The 27155-nt window shown below is 37.6% G+C and overlaps 1 protein-coding gene across 1 annotated transcript in view; it reads left to right on the forward strand.

The window, feature by feature from the left end:
- The window catches only part of Dph2 (Diphthamide biosynthesis 2), a 183223-nt gene that overhangs the window by 89354 nt on the left and 66714 nt on the right, over positions 1 to 27155 (forward strand). The window contains exon 4 of the mRNA XM_067139051.2: positions 13740 to 13937. Within this exon, the coding sequence (XP_066995152.2) occupies positions 13740 to 13937 (198 nt within the window). The remainder of the gene's footprint in view (positions 1 to 13739; positions 13938 to 27155) is intronic.

The raw sequence follows: 27155 nt of genomic DNA on the forward strand, positions 1-27155 counted from the left end.
TGAAACTGAAAATTGTTCACGCACTTAGCACAGTTCGTGGTGGTTTTCCACTAAATAAAGGAGCACTTGACATTGAAAGAAATGTATGACTGCTCTAGAGTTTATCAAAGACACTGCTGTCAGTCATGCAATAATACTAAACACTTTGACGAAGAAATAAGGTTGAAATGAAAAGTACAGTTCATTGTTAGGCGCACTTGACATAAAAAGCAGGTGACTGTTCGAGAGTTTATCAAAGACACTGCTGTCAGTCACACACAAATAATTTGCACACTGTTCAGAAGAAATAATACACAATTTTGTTTGAATTGAATAAAGAACACAGTTTGAGTTCGGAGTGAAACCTTGGTGTCGTAGCTCACGATTATGGTAATCACTTGCATTAACATTCATGTGAAAGTTCGAGCACTTTCATAAACACCCTTGCTTATAAATTAAATTATGCTGACTGAGATTTAACAAAATGTCACAGTTAATAGTATAACATAGTAGTGTCACATTGTAATTAATGACATGTTTGTTCAAAGGCTAAGTTTCACACAGGTAACGTGGTAATAAACTCAGTTCCACAAGAACGAAAGTAAGTTATATCGAGAAGTTTCTACAAGCGCTCAGAATATAAGTTCAACTCAGCTGTCGTCACCTAAGTCCAATACATGCCTTGTCATAATCAGAGTTCGAACACACGCAAAATTTGTAAGTTCAACTTGACGGATATAATCCGAGTCTACTATATAAAGACTTTAATTTGATCTTCAACACGCGCAAAAATTATATGTTCAACTTCGACTATTGTCCATCATAAAGACTTTGTTACTTTTTGTATTTTAACACGCACACAAATTATAACTTCAACATGCCTGTCAGAATTTAAGTCCCACATAAAGACTCTGAATATTCGAAGATAGCCTCTGTCAGCACTTCGACGAACACTGCAGTGTGGAGAGTCAGGCTGGACACCCAGCTATGACTGTGTGATCGGGTCTAGTGAGCTCAGTTTATATTCAGTTTGGGGCTCCTATGTCATCATATAACATGATCTTTTTGAGGCTGATTATCTTGCGAATCCCTCGACGGATTTACTGGAGATTCACAATTTGAGACGTTTATGTTATCCTCTTCAAAATGACGCATCACTCAAGTCGCTGCGATTACTACACGTGGCGTCAGGCGGGTAGTCTATATTGTCCCTGCAGCTACGTCACACACACAGCTGTCGCTGGCTCGCCTGCTCGCTCCTCCGAACGTAAACAAACCAAGTTCGCTCTGAATGTCTTGCGTGATGATGAAGTACAATTAATAGTCAAAAAATACGGCATGTACAGGTCGTAACCGGTACAATACATAAATATGAACAAGTATATTTTACATTGACTCTTGCAGTTTTGGCAGTTTTGTGTCCATAGCTTTCGTCTTTCCATTTCATTTTTCTGCATGGAAAACTATTAAAAGATATTATCTGGCATAGGATTCTTTTAAGTAGTACACACCCAACAACACTATAGTTTTTGTTCCCTTTCTGCTTTCTTGTAGTATCTACATTTCCAGGAGATTCGATATCTGACATTTTAGCACGCACTTATAATCTTACTCTGCCATTTCCGTTATCCACCAATTAGTAACTGAGCTTGCCACCATAGTGGTGCACATGATGCTTATATGGAAGTGTTCAGAGAATGTGAAACTGAGGCAATTCATTCAAAAATTTGGGGAATGGATTTCTAGCAGTGACAGTATTATTTTATACTGTAAACTCGGTGAAGTTATGGTTTCGGCTCAAAAGCGTTTAATTGTGCAACAACATTGTGACACTGGTAAACATCAAAGGTGTTTAACAAGATATTCCACTGCAGAGAACAGGTAGCATCTGCTTTTCGAGGGAGCTTCTTCAAATACTGTCTTGTTAGATAACACTTCAGAATTTTGTAAAGATCTCTGCATGATGATGGTTACTTCCAATATTCCTACTAAAATAAGTAAATAGTGCCAGCTTCATATCCTTCTTAGAGAGAAGTACATCAGTCAGCCAATTCCTATTGAATTAACACATGGAAAGTATTATATATCCACTTGCTATGAAGATGTGTTAAAGAAGATAAGATATACAGTTCTCAACAATAAGATACGGTTTTCAGTGGACGAAACAACCAATGTAGGTGGGAGATACCTGGATAACATTATTATTGGTTTAATGAAAGAGGATTGACCTGGTGGAGTATTTCTTCTAATGTGAATTTCTGAAGAAAGTAAATCACTCCAACATTGCAGTTCTGTTTGATGAAGCTATGAAGCTACTCTGGCCAGGCAGTGTACAGGGGTAAAACATTCCACCGTGTTTAACCAATGCTGCCCTGTACATCACCATATCACCAAAGCAGGGAAAGAACTTGAACTACTTTACCCCCAAATGATCCATGCTACATGTCTCGTGCATGATTTACATGGAGTGGTAGAAGAGGCTCGAAGCAACTAACCCAGCGTAGAGAGGCTAATTACTAACAGGAGGAAAATGTTCCTTAAAGCTCCATTTCGAGTATAGAAGATGAAAGAAACAGCTCCTGCTCTACCTTTTCCTCCTCACCCTACCCTTACTCTCTGGGGAATGTGGCTCAATGCTACCCAGTATTACCGCAGAAATTATGATTCCTTTGAGAGTGTAATTCAAGAGTTTGATCCTTTTGATTCATCAAGTATTAAAATAGTGCAACATTTGATTTCTTCTAAGAGCTTGGTCAGAACATAACATCACATCGCATCGCACCGCATCGCATCGCATCGCATCACATCACATCATACTTGGGCAGAATATCAAGATAAATCACTCATCTTAGTACTGCAGGGCTTCCACTGTGTGATGCGTTGGACATTATAAAACAGACTGAGGATGATGTAAAGTGAGCAAAAGTTGAAGTAGCTCATACAATTAGTGCAAGATTGAAAAGGGTGTTGTGTTTAATGTACGTTATTCTATGCTTTGCAAGATAAGTGACATTCGTTATGGACACAAAGCAAAATTTGAGAATTCTTAACCAGTATTTTCCCCAGATGAAATAACTTTATTCATATTTGCTCCCATAACATGATGTCGAGCGGAGTTTCTCTAGGTATAAAAACACCCTGTCTGACAACAGAAGAGGCTTCCAGTTTGCCAACCTGTGTAATTTCATTGACAGTGGGAACTAATGCCGGGTACAGATATTTAATTCTCACTTTTATAAATAATTTGCTAATGAGCTAAGTACTTTGTCACATTTTTATTTTATTTTTACTTTTCAGGGAACAAAACTTGCCATAGCTGAAAGTGAAGTGGAACAAAAATCTTTCTGATAGATGATAGAAATAATCAGTAATGGAAAAAGTATAAGATAAAAGTAATTAGGCTGAATTACAGTTACCTGAGAAATATTTTAATCAATTAAAATTACAGATTACTTTTTAAACAAGCAATTAGTAAAATTATATTTACTTTACAGAATAACTGACATCTTTTCTGCATAATACAAAGTTTGCAAAGAAAATATATTACTTCATCATAGGTGCTCTAGGTGACACGACACTAAACATACCTTAGAACTTTTGAAATTATCATCTTCCATATTTTTATTTTAGTTAATGACTTTTAGTGTTTCAGATAATTTGCCTTTTACTGTCCGGCTCCATGGCTAAATGGTTAGTGTGTTGGCCTTTGGTCACAGGGGACCCGGATTCGATTCTCGGCAGGGTTGGAATTTTAACCATATTTGGTTAATTCCTCTGGCACAGGGGCAGGGTGTATGTATCATCTTCATCACCATTCCACCCTCATCATGACGCGCAGGTCGCCTACTGGCGTCAAATCAAAAGACCTGCACCTGGCGAACCGAACATGTCCTCGGACACTCCCGGCACTAAAAGCCGTATGCCATTTCATTTCATTTCATTCCATATGAACACTGCGAAAAGGTTTGGAATTTAATCCAGGGTTTTGGCAGGCAACCTTATTATTAGACTTCCACCTCTCCTACCCTGCTGGCCAACTTGTAACGGTAAAAAAGAAATCGACTAACAAGACTCGAACCGGCTAACCACAGTGTCAGGCATAATATACACTTGACGACTTTAACGACTATGACTACTAGAATGCTGTGCCTGTTGATGGAAATAATTTGTTTTGATACCCCAGAAAAAAAATCATTCATTTCACTTAAAGATAGTATTTTTCACTAAACAGTTGAAGCAAGATGGCCATCATTGCATTGTCCTTGTAACCCATATTTGGTCTTTAGAACATTCCCTTTGCCTCCGTATACAGTATTTGTGGAAGGTAACATAAGTAACGATGTACGTAGTTCGAGCTCATGCCGATAGATATAGCTGTGTATCTACATCATCATGGCGAACCAGACAATAACTTTGCTAAAAGGCTGTGAGAGGTTCATTGTACATTTGCTGCAAAGTAGACACAACAATCTCTAACTGGTACCAATTTCAGCTGTCGAAACCTTCTTGTTTTCTCAATATCGCTGTGAATGACAGAGGATTAGGCATTTTATGTATATCGATAACTAGCTGATGTACCCGTGCTTCGCTACGGGATTCTACATTGTATATACAGGCTCGCTTGCCTACCATCAGTCACAATCAGGTAAAGGAATTTCATTAAAATGGCAGACACTCACTCACCACCTGCCTGTTTACATCCTCAAAAAGACTGTCTTAGTGGTTTTCCCAACTGAAAGGAACATAGGTCATTACAATGACGTCAGTAGGAATGGCGAGAGTAAAAGCAATGCTTTCGTATGAAATACTCGATCAAATTAAAAACCACACAATTTCTCACTTTTAACGAACAGTACTACGCTGCCGATCTAACAGTCCTAAGTTCCAGACCTGGAATGACCAGGCCGCAGACAGCCGTGATCCATGAACACTCTTCGTCTTTTCTCAGTGGGGGGGGGGGGGGTCGAATAGTGGAGAGTCCCAGGGTAACTATGCCCTTTTACTAATCTGTTTCCTAGGAGTACCCGGTGAATCGGAAAATCTCAATTCACTACACCGACGGCGGAAAAATCTGTCTGACTTGGAAGCAAATTTTTCCTCCAAGCCAGAGGAGAAACGCCCTCTTCACTGCTAATTTGGAATAAAATGAATGTAGAGTTTAATAAAAGTGAAGAGGAAGAAGCTCTTCTTAAGAAACGGCTCTTTCTGGGTTGAATTTTGGGTTATTTAGTGAATTGTGGTGCTATAATTTGGAATAGGTCTAAATTGTAATTCTAGACTAGGTCATACTACTACTACTACTACTACTACTACTACTACTACTGGTATCTGTATGTTCCACCCATCTCCGAGGAGATAGTTGGTTTGTGACGTGCCGATACCGGTGTCGGTTCCAAGCTCCTCTGTCGGCCTGTAGTGTGTTGTGACTGGTGACTGTATTTGTGTTTTATGCCGGTTTGGGTATTCGTACATCAGTTAAGTTTTAGTAAAACAGTATGTGTGTGGTTTGGTCACCCATCCATATCGATATTGCTTAACTGTGTACTTGAGCATTCAGTATGGGTGCAAGTTGAGTGTATGTGTAGTGCATGCAAGTTCTGTGCGTGTGACCAGAGCGTTTGAGAGTTCGCTTCGTGATGACTGTCACAGCAATAACGTGTGTGTTGGTTGTGGTAGTCCTGGGTGGTCACCCATCCAGGAACTGGGCACGGCTGGTTTGCGTTTGGAAGTCTGGAAGGAACCAATTTCGTTAATGCAGTGAATAACACTTGTAACTTTAGGTAAGTTAACTTTAGTGAAAGTGTACAGGTGTCGTTTTGCATAATTAATGGGCAGACTACTACTACTACTACTACTACTACTACTACTACTACGTGAGCCTCTGCGTTAAGTGTGGACACTGCTCATTCAAAACAGCGTGTCAGTGTAGGGATCGGATAGCTGGAATACTATGATGAACCAGTGTGTTACCTACCAGCAGTATGAGAAAATGTATGGACCAGAGTAATGTCATGCTAAAGAAGAAAGTTTTCTAACTCCCCAGCTATTTCCCGCCAATATACAGTAAGGCGGTTATACTCGGTACGCAGCAGTAATCCCATATATCGGAGTTGAGAGGCAGCATAAGAGATAAAGAACACCGCCACTAACAATGGTCAATGTAATGTTCTTGTTCATCAATGTTATGCGCTTTCGATATTGTAGGCCTTCACATTTAGTTTTCTTCCGACTCTGAAATACCACTCCTATCATAGTCGGTACGGTAAAACTGAATAAAATGTACATGGTCAGAAATTGTATTCTCTGTAACATTTCTTATGTAGTACTTTTCGATAGGACCAATAGCATAGGTATTTAAAAATTAAATTTTAGGTGCCTTCCCCTAAACTACAGTTTAATCCAGGGTGAATGAAATTGGTTATAACTTAGACTGTAGTTTCTTATTCCCCGACTCTATATACCGATTTTCATTAAATTCCGTTAACCCATTTTTTCGTGGCTCGGCGTTGGTATGGACTTAGCAACAAAAATACAAATTCATGAATATCTGTGTTATCATAACCAGTATGGTAACAATGTATGACACATATGATCGGAAAATTAATTCTATATAACTTTAGTTATGTAATATTTATCGATAGGTCCACTAATAATATAAATATTTGAGAGTTAAATTTTAGACCTTCCCCTAAACTACCATTCCACTCCGCATGAATAAAATGATTTATAGCCTAGATTGTAGCGGCTCATCCCCCGAATTCACGTACTGATTTTCATTCAATTCCCTTCAGCCGTTTTTTCGTGATGCGTGTACATACAGACAGATAGACAGACAGACAGAAATTACGGAAAAGTAAAAAGTGCATTTCCTTGTTACTGTGAACATGACCGATACAGAAATACCATTCTTTTCCAATTCTGAGCATTTTATAGACAAAACTATTATTTTATATATGTAGATGTAAATATATATATTTTTTGTAATACATTATTTTTAAGAATTGAGTTCATCAAAGAACTGGAGAGGTAAGAAAGTACCTCATCCAGAACTGGTTAAGTTACTGGTTCTACTGGTGTCGAATTGAAAAAATATCATCACTATCATCATTTATTTTTCCCCGTTTCTGCTTCCGTGTGATGTATATCAATTACTAGAATGTAATGATTACAATTTTATTTGAAGACTAGCGAATGTACCCGTGCTTCGCTACGGTATTCTACATTGTATTCAAATATCGAAGTAAATAGTGTACATGCAGTAAATAAGATTATTTTAAAATTGCATGTCTCTTAGCGTTATCCGAGAAAGAGCATGGGGATGTCCCCGTACGTTGTTTCCAAAGTAAAGTGTTTGTTACGGATTTGTGATGTAACGGCAGGCTCACTTGCCTACTGGCAATCATAATCGAGTTGGGAAGTTTACATTAGAATCACAGGCCCCATTGCCTACTACGCGGACAGAATCGATTTGGGGAGTTTTCGTTAACATGGCAGCCCCCCTTTCCTACTTCCAGACAGATTACAATTGAGGAGTTTCTATTATAATGGCAGGCAATTACCCTACTATCACTCGAAATTGTGTTGTGCAGTTATCATTATAATGCCAGGCCCATTTTCCTACTGCCAGCCAGCTTACTGCCAGTCACACCAAGTTGGTGAGTTTCCATCAAAATAGCAGGCCACTATGCCTAATGCCAGTCACATTTTAGATGAGGACATTTCTTTATAATGGCGGACACCCTTGCCTACTGCCAAACACAATCGGGTAGGGGAGTTTTAAACAAAACTGCATGCTCACTTGCCTTCTGCAAGTCAAATCGAGAAGTGAACTGTTCATTACAATTGTAGGCCTTCTTTACTAATGACAGGTACACAGGAGTTGGAGAAGGAACCCTTTCCTACTGCCAGTCAAAGTCGGTGTGGGGAGTACTGATTACAATAGCAGACCCACCCTTTCTTGATCGCTAAAAATCGACATCAGTGAATATATATAGATCGACATACGAAAGTATATGCGTGTTTACAATATTGAAGACCTTCATTTACAGATTAACTGCTACTAAACGTACGTCATATCGACAAAGGATTATACCATAAGACACGCCGGATTTAGTGGCCTAAATGGTTGGTCCTGTGATATGTCATCTATTCATGGGTCAGATTGAGTTAGAAACGTGGAACAGGGTAAAGGTTTTGTAAGATTATCTCACATTACATTACTTTCCGGATAATTATGTGACAGCTACATACATAGTATTTGGCTCACATATGGCTACTGGGTGGGCCAATTTTCGTGAAGAGTTTGATGATTCTGTATTTCATATAAGTAACAGAAAGTATGAATTATGCATGTGAAAATTCCAAATTGACTTAACATCGATTAATAGAGAAAAATCAAACGTAAAAGGGATACAGATACGGCAAAAAGTCATAAGACCAAGGTTGTAGATCATTCCAAACTGAACGGAGATTGTGCAATCCGTTATGTGATAGGAATTTCCGAAGGTCTGCACCATCATTAAAATTGCCTGCATATTTCGATATTCTTCGGGGATAAAAAGTGAAAAATTTAATGATCTAGGATGTTTTCCGTTCGTTACAGGCTAAAACGTATAATTTTGTCAAATTTCAGTTATCTTCTTTTTCTTCTGGCAGATTATGCCGCAATCTGGATTTTGGGCGAGGCGGGTAAAAATTAGGACTTTCAGGAAACTAAACCAAAAATTATGGAGATGGTCATTATTACCCCTTCAACGGAAAGCTGTACGAAAATTTCGCCAAAATAATCAGTGTAGAGGCACACAGTCGTTACGATTTGATTTATATAGATAAGGAATCTGCTCCATGTAAACCACCTTTTGGGCTATGTCCGCTGAACTTAACCTGCAAAAGTGACCATTCATGATATCTCCCTTATTAATCCTCCTGACGAAAAAATGCACATGAAAAAAAAAAGGTTTAGAGGTGGAATTCCATCACGTTTGGTCGATTTCCAGTCAGGTTGGTCTTGTTCTGTATATATTGTGGAAGAGTAAAATCACCATTTCGGTTCCCTATAAACCGCCAGTCCATTCCGGAACATGAAATGTTATTTACGTTTAAAACCTACCTTTGAACAGGTGGATGCTAAATATAAATTTTGGTTCGAATGTCTTCAGTAGTTTTCAAGTTGTAAGGAATACGCTTTACACGCACCCGCTCGTGAGTTAAGTCCGATGGGACTTGTACAGAAAAACGGTCCGTTAATGATATCTCCCTTATTAATCCTCGTATCGAAATGATGCACAGGAGAAAAAAAATATAGAAATTAATTTCTACCAAGGTAGGTAGATTTCCATTAAGTTTGGTTGTGTATATTTTGTGGAAGTGCAAAATCACTGTTTCGGTTTCGTATAAACCCCCAGTCAGTTCAGGGATTTAGAAACAATATTTGCCCTAAAACCTATCAAGAACAGGTGTATTCTAAATATGAGTCTTGGTGGAAATACATCCAGTAGTTTGTAGCACTCGTGTACATACGGCGTAATTAAGGAAGAAAATAATACAGTTAAGAAAGTTGAAAGTAATAGAAAATGGATTATAACTGAGGACAGCCGGATAACGACAAATATGTAAATGCCAAGTGAATGTATTGGAAAATCAAATGCCCCTCAATAAATTATGCTAGTGTGAGTTATGGATATAATAAAGCGGTAACAGAGGAGAAATTTAGGTCCAGTGATTCTTAGGTAAACAAATAATAATAAGATGACTAATGGTGTTATTACTTATTCTATTCGAGGGCGGTTATAACATCCAACGATATTCTGCCAATATCCCGCAGATAGGCCGATTGACGCCTCTCTTGCCTTCTACCCAAGGAACAACCACGAATTTAAAAGCATGATGAGGAAAATGGCAATACGTTACTTCCCTGCTGGCATGCAGTCAGAGACGTTGCCATGCTAACCTGTAGGTTCGTTGTCGGTCTGTCGGTTACTCAATGCAGAGCATGAGACCAGTGGAAAATTGTAAATTTCTCCGTCATGTGAAGAGTAAGGTAAATTATGAACATAACGAAAGTTGTTTATAATGAAGAGACGTTTCACGTACGGTAAACTAAGTTTACAGAAAATCAATAGTATAAGAGAAAATGGAGGAAAACCCCCCGTCTATTCAAAGATTTTAAAATAAAATGCATATCGAATCCTTCCCCGGGATGAGTATACTCTAAATATGAAGTTTGGTTGTGATCTATCCAGCCGTTTCGACGTGATGGTGGAAAAACCATTCTGGTTTTCCTATAAACCCCCGTGTATTCGAAGATTTTAAAATGATATGCATATCGAAACCTTCCCCAGGATGAGTATACTCTAAATATGAAGTTTGGTTGAGATCTATCCAGCCGTTTCGACGTGATGGTGGAAAAAACATTCTGTTTTTCCTATAAACCCCCCGTCTATTCAAAGATTTTAAAATGATATGCATATCAAAACCTTCCCCGGGATGAGTATACTCTAAATATGAAGTTTGGTTGAGATATATCCAGCCGTTTCGACGTGATGGTGGAAAAATCATTTTGGTTTTCCTATAAACCCCCCGTGTATTCAAAGATTTTAAAATGATATGCATATCGAAACCTTCCCTGGGATGAGTATACCCTAAATATGAAGTTTGGTTGAGATCTATCCAGCCGTTTCGACGTGATGGTGGAACAGACAAACAGACAGACAAACAGACATGAAACGTAAAAACCACCGATTCGGACAGACAAACAGACACGAAACGTAAAAACCACCGATTCGGTCTTGAGTTGACCTAAAACGGATAAATATCTGAAAAATTGGCAAAACAAAGGAAATTACAGACAGCGGACCCCCTACAATTTTATTTATATGGAAGTAAACTACAAGCAATAATTGTATTTTGTAAAAAGTAATGATTACAAGTAGAAATTACGTAGGTGGTTTGAAAAGTTCTCGGAATGTACTAGAATTATGTATCTTACCTCAGTGGAACTGCTTTTGTTTTTCAACATAGTCTCCCTGTAGACTAATGCATTTGGTCCAGCGATGTTCCAATGCCTTGATCCCATCTCGAAAATGAGATTCCTCCAGGCCTGCAAAATACCTCTCTAATTCGGCTGTCAGTTCTTCCCTTTTCAAAAATCTCCATCCACCGAAGAAAATTTTCACATTGGGGAATAGATGAAAGTCTGATGGTGCCAAATCAGGTGAATAAGGTGGATGTGGCAACAATTCGTACCCCAGTTCATGAAGTTTTGCCATGGCAATAACACTTGTGTGCGGCGGAGCATTGTCCTGATGAAAGATGACCTTTTTCCTTGCCATACCAGGCTTTGTTTCGCGTATCTTTTCCTGTAGATGGTCTAGGAGGTTTGCATAGTATTGCCTCGTAATTGCTTGGCCAGTAGGAAGATAATCTATCAGCAGAATGCCTTTTGCATCCCAGAAAACTGAGGCCATGACCTTCCCGGCGGAACGCACTGCCTTTGCTTTCTTTGGTGGTGGTGAATCAGCATGTTTCCACTGCTTTGACTGCTGTTTTGTCTCTGGGGTATAGTAGTGGACCCAAGTTTCATCTGTAGTCACAAACCGGTGCAAGAAATCTTGTTGGTTGCACTGAAAACGGGCTAGACTTTGTTCGGACATTTCCAATCTGGTGCGTTTATTGTCCAATATCAAGAGCCGCGGCACCCACCTTGCGGATAATTTTTTCATACCCAGTTCTTCGGTTAAAATATAATATACCCGTTCAGAAGACATCCCTACAGATTCAGCGATCTCTCGCACTTTCAGTCGACGATCCTCCATGACCATTTTATGCACTTTTGCGATAAATTCTGGGGTCGTAACACTTTTTGGCCGTCCACTACGCGGATCATCATCCAAGCTCTCCCGACCAAATTTAAACTCGCTGGTCCACTTGGCAACAGTTGAAAATGAAGGAGCAGAGTCCCCCAGTGTGTTCTGAAAGTCGGCATGAATTTCCTTTGCTTTCATACCTTTCTTTACAAAGTATTCAATCACTGCTCGAATCTCAGTTTTTTCCATTGTCACAAATCACTACGCGGGAACAACAACAAAGAGTCGTCACTAGCACACTCCTGCAGCTAGAGCACTGACGCGCCACGTGTTCACTCACAAAGGATGTGTGATTATTGCGTGGGAACCTCGTTGCTCTAGCACTGACATCTAGCGGTGATTCCAAGAACTTTTCAAACTGTCCTCGTACTAAGAATGTAATCGTTACAAGTCATTCTACTTTTACTCAAATACTTCCCAACTCTGGAAATAAAATGTAACCAGTAATGGTTGTGGGATATTAGTTATATGTGAATTAAATGAACAGTAAGACCACATTTTATACATTAATTAATTAATCTGTAAGGTCATATTTTTGTCTTTTTCGGTCCTATTTGAATGCCTTTTAGCTCATATTTGCTAGCATATTTTAAATATTTTAAAGTCATTAAAATCCAACCCTTAGTCATCACCAAATCAGTTGTCTTCATTTCTCAATCTTCCCTTTTGGTGCATTTTCCTCCCATCCTTTCTTCATGTCACAGTATCATCAGCTAATTGTATTCACTTTGGTACTTCCATACACCGTAACAATATCAAATGTAACATAAAGGCTTTTTTTTTTTTTAATTTTTTTTACAGGTATGTTATAGTGTGATGTTTATGTTGAACTTGTGTCTTTGACAGACTGGAAAGCTTTTAAGTTACATTTAACTGAGTTGATACTGGGAAGTATGGCTTCCTTCTTAACAAACTAATGATATCATCCATCACTGCTATGAACAGAACATGTCTCTGTATCAGTTTGTTTTCAGTTTTAAATTTTCTGTTTTTACAACTGCAGCCTTCAAAATGCATTGCATTTTCCATTTTAGGTGTTCTTTATCCAATTCATTTCTTTTCTAGACTTTCCTACAATTTTCCTCTGGGGACTTTATCATATGCCTTTTATAAAATAATAATTGCCTTTAGCATATCCTTTCTATACTCCCAGTGCATTTCCTTACTTTGTCTTTTGAAGAAATTGGGCTCCACTATTGAATTTTCCACCTCTGAAACTGAACTCTTAATTTTCAAGTTTTAAAGTTGCATTTCCAATTTCCTCCTCCTATTTGTTTTACATTGCACCAACAGAGACAGTTCCCGTAGCAATGATAGGACAGGGATGGGAATGAGAAGGCCATGGCCACGTTCTTTCTACTCCTAGCCCTTTCCTGTCCTATTGTTGCGATAAGACCTACCTGTGTCAGTGCAATGTAAAGTGAGGGTTTTGGCGTTAGTGCTTCACAGCCTATGTTATCTGCCCTGTATTTTTCAAAGAAATGGGGAAGAATAGTTGATTTGAAGTTTCTTCTGATTTTTCTGCTACTTGTTTATGTTTGATTTGAGTTAGTTGCAGGAAAATGAAGAAAGAATGATTGAGAATATTCATATGTCCTCACTGTTAAGTGATAACAAATTCATTGAACTGTTGCAGCTCACAACTTGTTTGTAGGCTTGTATCATGTCAGGTATTGTTTTAGAACCTGACAGGTTCTTTCACATTTCTTTAGATTGCCCCATTGTATCTTTTCCAAAACTTTGTTCAATCTATTTCCCTGTCATCTTGTTGCTTCCCATGAGAAAATTTCCAATTAGAATTTTTTCTAGTAAGAAGATTATGAAATATATCCTTTCAAATGATGTATCTTGTTACTGTTGATCTCTCAGTAACATGTATCTTACTCATTCCTTCAGGTGCTATTACACAGCAACTCTCAGAGAGTTATCCCCATCTAGCTGTGTCTAAACTCCTAACAGATGAAGTGAACCAAAATGAAAACTACTCTATCCTGGGAAGAACATTCAAAATTGAAGATGAATTGGATAAATATCAAGTGGTCTTCATAGGACCTGAAGGTCATTGTCTAGAAACACTTATCCATGAAATTCCAGGTAAGATGATGTTACACTACATAGAATAATAAATAAGTTACAGCATTGTGAGAGACTGCATAATGATCTCAACAATGTTGTGGGACGGACAGCAGATCATGGTATAATGGTAAGCGGGATGAAAAGTAAGGTTATATGTTTCACCAAGAGGAAATGTCCTCTCACTTAACTGTGTTAATGGAGTGAAAGTGCCTGATGGGAATCATTGTAAGTGCCCAGGTGTCAATAAGTAAGGAGACAAACTCTCGACTAACTGGTATGTAAAATTCTTACAAAAATAAAATTTTACTGTATCCACCTATTCAATACAATTCACAGTTTATAGTGATTAAATTCTACATCAATTACATACACTTTTTAGGTACATGTTTTGCCCTCTTTGGGCATCTTCAGCCTATTGGCAATCTTAAGGTCAAGTCCAAGGCCTTATTTGAGTTAAACATTTGAAATTAATACTACACAAAATGATCTTATTCTAAAAAAAATTTCTTTTGTAAAAAGGTTTTTCTTTAGATGCTGTGTACATGGGTTTAAAATGTGTACAGGTACGTTGAATAAAACCAAAATTAGTGTCACGAATACAATAAAAATTATCTACATTTAACTAAAATTGTCCACAGTGAAAATTGGATCTTCATCAATTATTGGATGAATCATTAGGTTAATAAAGTTTGTAAAAAAAGTATGTTCATCCAAAGGTGCTTTTTAATCAGCTGTGTCGTACGTTTTGCAGCAACAGAACCGGAACTGTGGTATGTTGTCAATCATGCAAAGCTTGAATAGCCATGTGGAAAGAAGCTAGGTTGGATGATACTATTTTTCTAAAGGAATTTAGTATCACTATGGGTTAAACGTTGTGCGTGTTGAAATTATGTTGCCAAATATCCTTCATAAGCAGCCGCTCCTCTAACAAAATGCTTCTTGTATTTTTTATGCCGTTCTTATTAGACTACTGTTCTCGTTGATTCATTGTTCTAACTTGGAATGGTTTATGAATATTGTCTGTAAATTGAATAAAAAGAAAAATAAATTTAGATGACGAATGTTAGAGCCCGCATTGATAATTATAAAGATAATAGCATAATACCCCATAATTGTGGTCAAACTTACTCATCCAGTCTGATGTTAGTTGGATACAATTGTTCCAGTTGCGTCTGATTGACTAACCTTTCTACTTCTAGTGAAGTACTGATGCGATAACAGCGGGGTGGAGCGTAGAGGGGGAAGGGGAGTGGGTTGTACTTTGTGCGTCTGTATTATTACTGGAGAAGTGTTACCCGAATTGGTGTGGGCGGACCTAACATTAGTCGTGGTAAATGGAACATTTGAGTGCTGTGATTGAAAAATAGTAGGGACCTTATTCTGATTTACAGTGTGGATCAACCTTGGGGTTATCTCATATAACGGATTTTTGTTGTCAATGACATCGTTAAGATTATTGTCTTTATTATAGGTTTGGTCCAAAAAAATGTATACATTTTCCATTTCACTCAATAATTTCCCCTTGCCTAAGCTTCTAATGATGGTTAGATCTTTCTCTATTGAAGTGAATTTATGTCCCGTTTCACTTATATGCTGGCTCATGGCTGAATACTTGTTGTGCTTGGAAGCATTGTAGTATTCCAAATACCTTGTATAAAACTCCTCCACCAAGCTCGATAGCTGCAGTCGCTTAAGTGCGGCCAGTATCCAGTAATCAGGAGATAGTGGGTTCGAGCACCACTGTCAGCAGCCCTGAGGATGGTTTTCCGTGGTTTCCCATTTTCACACCAGGCAAATGCCGGGGCTGTACCTTAATTAAGGCCACGGCCGCTTCCTTCCACTTCTTAGGCCTTTCCTGTCCCACGTTGCCATAGCAAAAAAAAAAAGCTCCTCCCAGTTTGACCTAGATACGAGAACCCACATTGTGTACACTTTAGTCTATAAACCCCAGATCTTGAGTAACCGTTGTTATTATTATTGACCTTATTGTGGTACAAAAATATGTTTTGATTATTATTTACTGTCCTGAAAGCCATATTGACGTTTTGTTTTTTTAGAACATTTCTGATCTTATGAATAGCCGGGTTGTTATATGTAAATGTGGCATAGCTATTTTTCTTGGATTTATCTGGTACTGGATTAGAGGACAGTCTAATTTTGATTTTATTAATTAACAGATTGACCATATTTATTTTAAAATCATTGAACTGAGCTAATTGTCTTATATATTTTAGTTTTGTTTCTAAATTACCTGGAGAAAGGGGAACTTATAGAGCCCTGTATATTAAACTATGAAAAGCGGCTTGTTTTTGGGTCTTGGGGTGCAGGGATGAATCTTTAATAGTTAAGGGTGAATGAGTAAGTTTCCTATTAATTTGAAATTCAAAGGTGTAATGCATACGCTTAATTGTTATTTCCAAAAAATTTAAAGAATTTTCGACTTCATCTTCTTTGGTAAATTTAATATTAGGGACTTTTTTTTTTTATGAATCCAATATCTTGTCACTGTTAGTAATATCTTTGATGATAACCACAATAGTATCGTCAGCAGGAATTAACCCGGTACTCATTTTTGGTGTAGGCTGAGTGAACCTCAGGGGCATATGCACCTCCGGAAGTGGAAATCTTGTTTCTTAAATCTTACGACTTCCTGACGGGGATTCGAACCCACGTCCTTCTGGGCGAACCGAGCACGCCATTACTGCCTCGGCCAGGCAGTCCCTTCAGTGGACTTTACAAAGGAAAAATTTAATGTATCCTCCTATTCAATACATAACATAATTCCATCATTAGATGGAATAATAAAATTCAAACATGTTTCAACTTGTTTGAGCCATCTTCAGTAAAATAAGGGGGGGGGGGGGGGGGGGTAAAAGTTATTTTCATAATACAAGCTAAAAATGTGCTAAAACATGATGAAGGAACAAATGAAAAACAAAAGAGACATGACGGAAATAAAAAACAATACAGTATACAACATTTCCATAATTAGATGGAGAAATAAATAACTCATTGAGACAAATTCTGTGAAAAAAAAATTTAATATTATAAATTATTGAATCTAAAGAGTGTGTTACACCTAAGAAGAAAAGAAATGAAAACAAATTATACAGACGGAAACGAACAATAAGTGCTTATAGCGAGGTTGCGGATCTCTCAGTCTAAAAATTTTGTAGTTTGATACAATTCAAAAAACAGGACATTTTCATCCTGTTTTCTTTAATTGTATCAAAATGCAAAAAATTTTGTCGTGTTTTTATGTTATTGAAAGTGAAGAAATTGTTATTTAATGTGAATTACAAAATCTGGATAAATTCTTCTATTTCAGCAATGCTTACTTTGCTGAACTTTGAAAGATTCTTTTTAATTAGTTTTATGGTGTTGTTAATGGGCACATTAGCATACATATTGGCAATATTGAAAGAATGTTTTTTGATAAGTTAATATCCTTAATTTTATTGCAGAGTTCTGTGTATTTTTTCACTTACATTTTAGCTTTAAAATGGTAGTGTGTTTTAAGAAATTTATTAATGAACTGCGGTGCTTTATTGATAATGGACCTTATGTGGAAGTCGGTTTTATAGATCTTGTGTAACACATTCACTGTGGGAAGCTTTGGATTCATGACAATTATTTTAGATTTTTCAAGGTCATTGTGCAAAAATGAAACATTCTTAATGGTGAACTTCAGGTCTCTTTGTAGTTTACTTGTAGGATCTTTCTTGGATGTTATGAAATTATTTTCTACAACTAATTGTGTTTTGTTGACGTAATCACTTTTGTCCATGATTACGGTAGTGTTACCTTTGTTGGCTTTAGTTATTTTTAAGTCATTGTTTTTTTTACTATTTTCTTAATTTTTTGTACGTTAGCTATGTGTTCAGTGTTGTTTGTTGGTGTGTTGTTGATTGAGGGTAGATAATAGTTTGCATTTGACTTTGTAACTGACTTCTTCTTGTTTGTTGGTAATTTATTAATGGCTAATTCTGATTCAGCTATGGTGGTGATTAGATTATCATGGCTTGAAGGATTGCCCGAATAGTGTTTTGGTCCCTTGTTCAGCACCCCGAGATCATTGGCATCAGGATTGATTTTACTTAGGTTCACGACACATTGGTGAAAATCATTCAGTTTTTTGCTGTTTGAGATACAGTAAAACCTTGTTAAGACGTTTCTTCAGGGAACAACAAAAATAAACCTGTTATATGTTCCAAATATACAAATAAAAACTATCCAACAGGGATATGGAAACTCTAGATACGATGTTTTCCGTACATATAGTATCTTCAATACGGATCCATAATGATATTTATCACATGAAGGCATTTGGCATAAAATTTCAAGGATAATTTAATAAAACCACCTATTAAATACTTTCCACATTTAATGTGGTTTGAATCTACATGAATCTACATCTACCTGATAAGTATTGAATAGGTGGTTTTATTAAATTATCCTTGAAATTTTATGCCTAACATCATCTTCAATATGGAACAATAATGAGAGTTGTTACTTGTAATAATGAAGGCATTTTACTTCGTTTATCTGCGAGTACAATGGAAATTATATCTACCATTTCTCAGGATAAAAGGAAAGTATTAAAAGGTGTGAAAAACACGAGAGAACAAATATGAAAACCTTTTCTGCTGGGCCTTATAAAATAACAAGTTCACTGAATGGTGTGGAAAAACAAACAACAAATATGAAAACATATGCACGGGGGTCAATAAAAATATCCAAGTATTATTGCAGATCACACTCTTTCTAAAACAAATGTTAATAGAAGACTTTTATTTTGGAGCAGTGGGTTATAAAATATTATTTTCTGGTCACACTCGTAGACAATGAATTGGAGGTTATACTCGGCCATGTGCTACTGCAACAGAATGACTTTGGCTGCCATTTTGAAAAACTTTGACTGGGTCAGATCGATCGAGTCAAAAATCGAAGGTGAGAGTTCAACATTCGCAACTTCTGAGCGCTTTAAGATGCGGATGTCAGTCCACTATCTGAAAGATTTTAATGTTGTCTTCATTAGAAAGGAATTTCACTTTTTCCCATATCCATACCTAGGCTATCACAAGACAAATATGCACCACGCTTGTCAATTTCTCACAATTATGTTCCTAATCCAGATATAGGCTACCGTATCATGCGAAAAAACTTCACTGCAAGCACAAATAGGCTTACTTTTTTCCGTAATCACGCAGCTGTGACGACGGCTCTTACCCGAGTTGTAAATCACGTTTCTTTTACAAGGGATGACAAATAACAATTTCAGGGCTAGAAAAAAGTGATCGTACTCGTAGTAAGTGGTAATGGCAAAAATTCGTGATGTGGTAGGTATATTTATATGTTCCAAATCCAGATATAGGCTACCATATCACGAAACAAATATTCATTATACTTCACTGTACTACTAAACACAAAATAAATTTCTAACTTATGAATGGAATGCGAAACAGAAGCACAAATAGACCCCACTGTGTTATTCAGCAATCATGGTGCTAACCGGCAAGCAAAATTGAACATTCCTGAGGCTAACAGCTTGCTCCCTGAACGTGGAACTTATCCTGCGAATTGGAGGTTTTATGTATATAAGGCCTTTTTCTCCGATCACGCAACTGTGACGACGGATCTTACCCAAGTTGTAAATTACATTTGTTTTGCAAGAGATGACAAATAAAATGTTCAGAGCTAGGGAAAAAGTGATTGTACTAAGCGGTAATAGCGAAAATTTGTGACACGATAAGTGAGGTATTTTTTTATATAGATTTAATACGATGAGAATTGGGACTTCGAATTTTCGATGTGTTAAGCGGGAAAGAGTGTTAATGAGGAACGCACTAACGAGGTTCACTGTATTTCGTTGGCTGTGGGTTGTTATTTATGAAAGAACATTCCGTTATTTGTCAAGTGTGTTTTGTTTCTTTGACAAGATTTTTTAAATTTTTTGGTGACATGTATTTGGTAAGATGTCCATGCTTAATATTCTCTCAACATAGACCAATTTAGGAACCCTTCTCACAATTTAAATTATATTAACGGAAAAAAATACGTTACTCAAAACGTTAATTCCATTTTCTTGCCGACAATTTTATAATAATAACAAACTCCACTTCTGGCTCTTCAACTCGACACCGCCCCTCCTCCTCCCCTTCCCCACCTGCTTAGCACCTGCCTCCCTCACTCCATTCACTCCTTCCTCCAACCATACATACACAGCTGAGCCAGCCACATACACGATTAGTGGAAACGAGACCTCCAAACTAACTAGGTCAGGCCATTCAAGAGGGCAAATATTTAATAAGTCACAGGTTTCATTTCACTTTTGTTTCTTGCCTCTTAGCTCAAGCTTTTTACATACATTCATTCATCTTTTTTCCATTACAGATCACATCTGGACTTTATATGATATTGACGGTTTCCACTATTTGGGTCACACAACGCTGTACCTGGTCTTCGTTTTACTTATCCTATGTTCACTAGCTTCTGTTGCCCTCCAGACTATATGAATATGTGATGTATTGATGATGGACTGTCCAAATTTTTTAAATTTGTGATTTTGTCCTCATTTTAGAATGAAATAAAAAAACATTTAGACATAGAGGTTTCCAACCTTGTCACAACCTTGTTTGTTTTAGATTTATCTTCATGTCTCACTTGGATTCTATATACTCTTTCTCCTTGAATTAATGATACACTTTCAAGATCAATTTATGTAGCTTTTAATATATTTTTTCACCTGAAGATAGCTCAAAATGAGCCAAAACATGTTTGATTAAAAATCACTCCATCAAAAGATGGACACATGTATGAACAAGGAGGGCGTCACTAAAGGTTTTTTATTGTAAAGCTCACAGCTGCGCGACCTTAACCGTACTGTCAATTTGCTCGTTCAGAAATAATTTGATTGAATAATTTGATTCTTGAAATGTCTGAGCAGTTGAACCATTTCTCTTCATAATGTAGTTTCTTGGTTTTCCAGCCATCACAATTTGGTGACCAATATGCTTTGACAAACACTACTTCATCAAACAATGGGCAGCAGCTGAATGGTTTAGTAAGTGGTCATGAGAGTCGGGGTACCAGTAGCTATGGAATGGGAGGGGGCATCTCGGACATACTCTGAATCATGGCCCTCCTTGGGCTCAGTCAGCTAGGACTATAAAATTCACCAGTGGTCCCTAACCCGTTAGAGAAGAGATCCTCACTTGGACTATGTGTAAGTGAGAGTAGCATCCTGCTTCACAGAATTTTTCTTCGAGCATGCTCAGAATGTTTTAACCCATTAGCGCTGTGCGTTGCCATATAGCAGTGATTTTCGCACCTTTTTTTTTTTTTAGTACTGTTGGCAACAAGAAAGAATCTGGAAGACTATGGTGTCATCCGACAGTTAGAGAAGTGTTTGTAGAATTGAGTAATCACGTTTATCACGTTTATTTAATTTTAGAATCTACTGTTGTAACACAAGGAGTGGTGGACTGTTGGTTATTTTCATATTCCTACTAAATGGCTGCCAGCTTCGCATAAGAAGGATATAAAGTTTATAAATGAAGTTGTTTCACAGGATTATGTTTACAGTAGTGTTGTGCACACTTAATTATATATGTTGTAAGCATTTTAAATAGTACGGGCACACAATGCTGTAGTAGTGATTTGTTGAGTCATTTGGCAATGCCAGGCATTTATACTCTGTAAAATTCTGCAGCTGTCAGATCATGTTACTTTATCCTAATTCATACATCTTCCTTGCAAGAAGGGATTTTCCCTTTCAGAAGCACTGGATATGCTTCTGACTTAAGATCTCAATGGTGATATTTTAGTGGGACCAACCGATGTAAGTGTAGTTACAGACGAGGGCTTCTGGTGATGAATATGATGGCGGGCTTATTGATAATCTCAGCTCTTGACAGTTACGTGCCAGTGCTGAAATGAAGTTCGTAAATAATGAAAGAATTAGGATTAGTTACGATGGTGAAGGTGTGTTACCAGAGGACAAAGTCCCTTTTGTGTCTTCTGATGCAAGATCTGTTTCATTACCTGAAACTGCAAATGAGCAGGTAACTGATAGAGAAAATAATAAATCAAATTACAAACCAAATAGACCGAAGGGGCTGATTTTGATATAGGGTGACTGTTGACATTTATGGAGCCTAATTACAGCAAGTACAAAACCATTAATATTGTTGACATTTATGAATTGTTTGTGGATAACCAGCTAATTGAACATTCAGTTCAAGAGACCAGAAATTATGCAATGTTTTTAAATTGTACAGACCCACAAATAACTTCTGATGAAATTTGTTGATCTATCACCATATTTTTCATTTCTGGATATAATAAGTTACCCTCCAAGTGTTCTTATTGGGACACGCAGGATGATACGAAGACAGGAAAAGATTGTCATTCTCTATCTCTGTGCCTAACATGCAAGTATTGAGGGAAGGCTTTTATCTGCCTCAGAAAATACAGACTACAGTAGTCACTCTATAGTGTGTAACTGCATCTGAAGTTCTTTGGTTCTCTGTTTCCCTATTTTTGATTTTATATTGTTGTTCCAGTAAGAGTTTTGTTTTAACACATAAAAAACTACATATATGTCTCTCTGTACTGCAAACAAATAGATTTTCCTTTATTCAGTTTTTTTAAGCTGTGATGTGAATAAAAAGTAATATTCCATATTCTTACAATAAATAATGCTGAGATTTTTCAACACTGTTATTCCAAAACAAACAAAAAACTACTCTGCAACCTGAATTCTTCTATCAAAACTGATTGTTAAAAAAAATAGGCAGTTCAAGCGGCTAGCGTTGCCATATACCAACATCAAATATCTTATGACGTAGAGGTCCCAAAATTCTGAAACTTGTTTCATTAGTTTATTTTGGTGCCAAACATGCGGTAAAATACAATAAATTAATTAATCTCAGAAAAAAATTAATTCAGGCACTAATGGCTTTTAAGCAAGCCTTGGACCTATGTGAGTAATGGAGTCCCACTCCCATTTGACAAGCGAGGGACTCCTTGAAAACAGTTGCATTTCAGCTTGCGAGGTGAAAGGACTTGGTGTGCTGAGCGAGTGAAAAGTGTAGGAGTGTGCTAACATGGGAGTTTCAATTGATTAATGCAGATGTGCTATAGGCAGATGGCAGGGCAGATGGAAAGTGAAATCAACTCAAATGGTGAAAAATAGCTACAACATCACGCAAATGGTATTTTCATTAATTGTGGTGATGGTGCTACTAGTGATCGGTGGAGTAGAGCTAAATCCAGGCCCTGGGCTGTCATGGGAAGATATTGAGAAACTCGAGGAGGTCGTGCAAGAATGCCAAGCAGAGAAGACCAAGGAAATGTTAATGGAACAAAAAAAAATGAATTTAAGTATTTGAAGACCTTCATACAAACAGAACTTAAGATATCAAAGAGAGCGTACTGCAGAACAAGAACAAGATAGATGAAATGAGGAAGAAAGTCCTGGATATAGAAGAAAGGCTAAGGAACCTCGAAGAAAAGGAAAGGACATGTGTAAAGGAAGATAGGAAGAGAAACATAATAATGTACGGGCTGGCAGAAACAGGAAAAGACACCAGGCAAATGCTGGGGCTGTACCTTAATTAAGGCCACGGCCGCTTCCTTCCCACTCCTAGCCCTTCCCTGTCCCATCGTCGCCATAAGACCTATTTGTGTCGGTGCGACGTGAAGCAACTAGCAAAAAAAGGAAAAAAAACAGGAAAAGAGAACCTTAATGATATGTTAGACAGAATACTTTCCTTAATCAGGGAGAAGTTGAAGATCGAGTATAATGAGAGTGATATCGATAGTGCCTTTAGATTAGAGAGGAATATAGGAAGAAGACCAGTGATGGAATGTATGGTATCTAGTGTGAAGGCCCGAAAAATTTTGGATAGTGCGAAAAACTTGAAAGGCACAAAAATATGGATTAAAAAAAGAATTGGATCAAGGAGAAATGGAAAATATGCGAACATTACGTTTTCATCAAGGGAAGGCACAGCATTCGGGTCTAAAAGCATTTATCCTTGGAAACAGACTTATAACAGCGGGCGATTCTTGGAGCAGGACATGGACTGCTACTCAGCTACGTAAGCTGGAGCATTGCCCTGATGTGTCAGCTATGCGGAAGGCCAGCGGACTAGTGAGTGACAACAGTAGATCCGAGTCAGCAGCTGTGTGTGGCAATCAACAAAGCACGGACAGTGAACTGGATGATGCGGCGCTCAAAACCAGGCATCACCAACCCAGGAAATCAACTCAAGAAGATGATGGGGTAGCTAGGAGGCAAGACAACCTAGGGAGAAAAGGAGAAAAGAAACGTAAGCCAGCGTTAAATTTGAAAGACATTTGGGCCAAAACAGAGTTGACAAAGTCCGAGGAAGCCAGGGGGGGTTGGAAGAGGAAATAGTTAGCTTCCCAAGTGGATCCATTATACAGTTAGAAAAAGCACGAACGACAAGAAGTAAGGCCTTGGCGACAGCAGATATACCTGTGAATAAATAGCTAGACTGGGTCGTGGGATTAATAAATATTGAAGGTATATTGAGAAAACTGGGAAATGATAAAGTTAGAGATCTAATGCGAGATAGTGAGATTATTGGGATGGTGGAGACTTGGTTGCCAGGGAGCTACAATGTACAAATACCAGGTTTTAAGGTCAGGAGTAGAATGAAACATAAAAGGCGCCTGAAGGGGCATTGCCTGGGAGGGATATCAGTGATTGTAAAAGATATATGCAATCAGGTAGAGCTATGAGAATCGGGTTGTGAGGAAATTATTTGGATAAAAATAAAGAAAGGAAATCAGAGTGGGAGAGAGATTTTCATAGGTTTTGGTTATAACCACCCACTGGGGTCCCCATTTGAGAAGAAAAACTTCTTTGAAGATCTTATTGATGTTGTAAACCAGATTAAATTAGAAAACGAAGAAACGGGAATAATTATAATGGGCAATTTCAACACAAGGGTTGGCATAAAGAGTCCATTATACGATAGAGAAGTTGATGAAATATTAATAAAAGGAAGGAGAAGTAAAGACAGAGAGTGTAGCAAAAATGGAGAGAAATTGCTGGAAATGTGTGCGATAGAGGAATTGTACATTTTGAGTGGGGGCTGGTTGGGGGACTAATCAGGTAACTTAACATACATATTATTAATAATCTTGACCATGATGGTCGGGATTGGATCCGTATTGACTTAGTAACAGTAAATATATTGGAAGATGGTCCGCCTAGTCAATACTATTAGTACAATATGCAAAGATTATACAAGCTGTAATCAAGTAAGCATATGCGATGAGGAGTGGTTAACGTATTTTAAGGGGTTGTTAGTGGGTAAAGACACATGGGAAAGGAAGAAAACTGAGACTAGTATACTGAGACATGACTGAAGTTCACTCTGCCTGTACTAGACAGATGAGGTATTAGACACATTGAAAAAAAGGGAAGGGAGAAAAATCAGGTGCTGTCAATGGAATTACGTATGAATTGTGGAAAGAGCTAGGGAATAACAGCCAGATGCTAGAAATAATAACTAAAATATTTAACAAAATCTTTGATGGTAGAAAAATTCCAAGCTGTCAGCGAGAAGGAGTAATTTGCCCCATATATGAAAGAAAGGGGGAAAGATCGAACACGAATAACTATAGGGGTATCACCTTGTTGGATACACTCAGTAAGATTTACACCGGTATTTTAGCAAAAATAATTATGAAATGGGCAGAAGATTACTCTATACTCTCAGTGTACCAGTCAGGATTTAGGAAAGGAATGAGAACTACAGATAATATATTTATAATTAAAACAATAATAGATACATACATAAGGAAGAAAGGAGGTAGATTATACATTGCAGCAATAGATCTGCAAAAAGCTTTTGATTTGGTTAGCAGACGGGCTATCGTTGCAAAGCTGGCTGGAATAGGAATGTCAAATAAAATGATTAAAGCCATAGAAGAATTATATGCAGAAGTGATATATGCTCGATTAAAGTTAAGGAAGATCTAATGGTAGGCAGGACACACTCGAATATTGGACTTAAGCAGGGATGTAAATTATCACCAATATTGTTTTTACTTTTTATTAATGATGTAATGAACTGTCAGGGGAAGGGGGATAGGACAAGTCCCTGCAGAAATAACAAAGAAAATCCTGGCCTAGTTTTTGCAGATGTCATCTTCCTGCTCTCACTAACAACAGTCAGCATGCAAAACAGTCTTAAGAAAAGGGCTGAATACTGCAGTACAGGAAATTTGAAAATAAATATTAAGAAAACAAAAGTAATGGTAAAAGAGGAAATAAATTAAAGAGAAACGAAAGGCGCTGGTGGTTAGAAGGTGTAGAACTAGAAGTTGTAAATAAATTAGAATATCTAGGAATCATAATAACATTGAATGGGATGTAGAAGGAACAAATAAAACGTGCCAAATTGAAAGGATTGGCTGCCCTATACTGAGAGTCAACTCAAGACCTAAGCGATCCCTTTGATGTTAGCCAGACTTCTAGTCAGTGAAGAGGCTTCCGCAGCAGTAAATAGTTCCTATGTTTCTTGCTTGTTGCTGCAGTCAGGATTTTCCCTCAGTTTGGTTAGATATTCTAGTGAACTGCCTTGACCAATTAACATTTTTGCGCTGTAAAAATGTGGAAAATATTTCACCAAGTTGTATGTAATTCAGGTTCATTACCAACTCTTATATTTCATACGTAGATGGCTGTGAATAGTTATTGTTCTCGGTGGGTTATGTAGCAAAATAAAAAAATTATTTAACATGAGTTTGAGATCTTATTGCATTGTGTACTTTTATGCTTTGTTAGAGTTAATTCCATTGTTGTTTATTTTGCATCATTTTTACGGCGTTGAAGATGGATGCAAGAAAACTGTTGGCAGTACTGGCTGCAATAGCATGCTCAATATCATAATGGCTGCCAGCCGTGAGCAACACGTGGGTGTTGAGTCACAAGTGAAATACTTTAAAGCTTTTAGTGGGGGGGGGGGGGGGGGCAGAGGAATTAAGTAGCAAGTCTAAACAAATTGTTATGAACATTTACAGTCGCCTACGAGATGAGAATCCTCTGTGGACTTTGGAAGAAGTGGTGAAAAAAAACCGCACTACTGACCGGTGTTTCTACGTACAGTGTTTACACGGCTCACACAGAATTTGAAGTAATTCGTACCCGGTATGTTTTCTTGTGGTACCATATCGCATATGCTGGCCTGTGGTGGT

The sequence above is a fragment of the Anabrus simplex genome, chromosome 2, assembly GCF_040414725.1.
Source record: "Anabrus simplex isolate iqAnaSimp1 chromosome 2, ASM4041472v1, whole genome shotgun sequence".
NCBI classification, from domain to species: domain Eukaryota; kingdom Metazoa; phylum Arthropoda; class Insecta; order Orthoptera; family Tettigoniidae; genus Anabrus; species Anabrus simplex.